This window comes from Austrofundulus limnaeus, unplaced genomic scaffold (assembly GCF_001266775.1).
Source record: "Austrofundulus limnaeus strain Quisiro unplaced genomic scaffold, Austrofundulus_limnaeus-1.0 Scaffold51, whole genome shotgun sequence".
Taxonomy (NCBI): domain Eukaryota; kingdom Metazoa; phylum Chordata; class Actinopteri; order Cyprinodontiformes; family Rivulidae; genus Austrofundulus; species Austrofundulus limnaeus.
The window spans coordinates 1,859,419-1,862,182 of record NW_013952453.1 but is presented as its reverse complement, the minus strand read 5'-3'; the positions used below and the strand labels follow the sequence as shown (position 1 = coordinate 1,862,182).

The window sequence follows — 2,764 nt, the reverse complement described above, 5'->3', positions numbered from 1 at the left end:
CACACACACACATAAACAGAGCGCATGCACTCACACAGAGGAACCTACACACACACACTTCCTGCCTCTGAGGAAACCCAAAACCTTGAGTTTTGTGCAGCTGCAGCCCCCCCCCCCACACACACACACACACACACCCTGAAACTGAACTGAACATCTTGATTCACACATACATTAATTCTATAGCTCCAACTTTTTTTATTCGCAAATTTACAGCTCAAAATCAGATTTCACTCATGTAGAATCATATTCACTTGCAACGTTTTTAACGTGTGACGTGTATCCTTCAAATACAAAAAGTCARAGAAAACCTTTATATTTAAGAAACTCGACAAAATACACAGGATTTTACACATTTTGTCACATAACTCACAGATTTTCCTTTGAAATTGGCTCAGCCAAAGTGAAACAGGAAGTGACATCAAAGGGGAACTCATTAAGAAAAGGAACTCTCTGGTCTTTGTTTAACAAAACAATATTATTTGAACTCTAACTCTTCTTCATCTCTCTGATGATGACTTGATATAATGTAAAGAAACATCAATTTTTTCTCTACAGTTTGTGTTATTAGTTATGGTAGCAATGTTCTGCTCACATGCAGACTTTCCCCTTTGACATCACTTCCTGTTACTTCACATGTGAATATCTCAAGAACGATTCWTCTCAGCGGCGTGAAATTTGCTTCGCAACACACTAATAATGTTGTCTTTCCAAAAACACATTCATATTTATTACATAAATTTGATGTCACAGGCACTTTAATTATCTTATGATGGAGGTTGATAATTGTCTGCAAGGTTGTCTGGAATTGTCTCTAATGGAGCCTCTTTGCTTTTTACTCTTTTGCAGCTGTAATCGTGGTTGGAGCAGGGAGTAAACTTTGGGAGGTGCCCACAAGTCTTTTCTCTTCATCCTCCAATATGAGCGAGAGCCTGCAGTGGGACCACTGCCACTATCATCACCTGAAGGACAGAGTGAGAATCACAGCAGACATCCCCCCCAGTTTGGACGGCACCTGGGTGTCCACAAGGTACATACAGGAGCAGTGACCTTACAGCTTAGATAAATATTAAACTAATACATTCATTAGACCAGGGGTTCTCAAGCCATTTGGGTCTGGGGACCCCTTACAAGGGCGAAAAAATTCCAGCGACCCCCTCATAAGCCCCATGTTGTTTTAAAAGATCATTTATTGTCATTTCAACCCCTAAATGCCACGGGAATATATATTATTAAGTTTATTATGTTTGTTTTATTAGTTCATTGTTCTCCATGCATTTCTAAAAATAAAAACCCAAGATACCTCTTGCTGACCCCTGGGGGTCCTAGGACCCTTGAGAACCTCTGCATTAGCGGGTTATTTGTATGAACCATGTTGTTTTATATACCACTGTACAAAATGCTAGTTGCTCCTGWGCTGATTTGTGCTACTTAGGTAGAACATTTTAAGACACTATATAGGTGGGAAAGCAGAATCTTTTAACAAAACCATAACTATTAAAAGTGACAAAAAATAAATTCTGTGAGATGGTAAATGACAATAAAATGGCTAATATTGCCCAATTAGAGGTTGCAAGCATTCACAAACAGATAAAAACACCACAAAATGACAGAAATTAATGACACGTGGATTAATAATAACTATAAGCAAAAAATATATGTGTACATACAGATGCTAAAAGACAAAAAGAAGTTTTCTGCAAAAGTGCGGCACCATAAAAATCGGCATTAGAGACTTCAATCTTCTGCCACTGGACATGCTAAAATTAATGATTAGTAACTCAAAGAGGAGCAAGACATAAAACAACCATACAGCATGAAAGCATGATTTGCCTTTTTTCTTTCACTCTGACTTTCTCGGTACATTCTAGTCACGTTCTTTACTCGTGATTGTTGAGTTAAATGTAACGGTGTTTGAAGGGAAAGCTTAAGTAAAAACTTAAAAAATCTCTTAAACATTTAGTTTYGTTCAGAAAGACTTGGGAGTTGCTCTAACAGATGTGAGACTGTGTACCTTCTGTACACTAATGATGATRTTAAACCCTCTTGTATTTTTTGTAGATGTGAAGTTCGGCCCGGTCCAGAGTTCCTCACCAGGTTCTACACCTTTTACCCCAACCGTCACTTCCAGGCGCTGCAGCACTACTACACTGACAGCAACTGTGAGGACCCGGCCTACTCCCTGATGATCAGAGGCAAAATCCGTTTGAGCCAGGCCTCCTGGATCACCCCCGGGGGCACCGAGGCCGAACACCACCTCAGCAGAGTGCGCATGGTGGTCCACAGCCTGGCGGCCAAGAAGAAGCTGGCCTCCAGGCTGCCTCCGGCCTGCGTGACTCTGAGCCTGGGTCGAGCTGTGCCGGGGAAGCTTTACGAGCTGTACAACACCCGAGCAGGGAGGGCGTGCCTGTCGGCCATGGGTTTCTCCATGATGGAGATGGGYCTGGTGCGAGTGGAGACGCAGCATCGCAGCCACGGAGGGAAGGTCCAGGAGCTGTTCTTGGGGGATATTCCCACRGACTGGTCTCAGAGAGGCCATCACAGACCCACAGGGTACCAGCAGCCTCTGCAGAACGCCATGGTGAGATTCACAAATCAGATTTTCTTTGAAAGTCAAAACAGTCAAGAAAAGCATTTTTACAACCCAATTTTTTTTAAAGGGATCCCTGATTAGTTGTAACACTAGACTTTATTTGATAAAAATGTATTTTAACTGTAAAATAAAGACTAGAAAAATACTGTAGGATGTTTAGTTTAGTAATTT

At 41.5% G+C, this 2,764-nt stretch overlaps 1 protein-coding gene across 1 annotated transcript in view; it reads left to right on the top strand.

Annotated features, from left to right (window-relative positions):
* apcdd1l (adenomatosis polyposis coli down-regulated 1-like) overlaps positions 1-2,764 on the top strand; it is a gene marked incomplete at its 3' end in the record, with an annotated part of 13,982 nt that overhangs the window by 8,929 nt on the left and 2,289 nt on the right. The window contains 2 exon segments of the mRNA XM_014008633.1: positions 850-1,030; positions 2,062-2,581. Of these exon segments, the coding sequence (XP_013864087.1) occupies positions 850-1,030; positions 2,062-2,581 (701 nt within the window).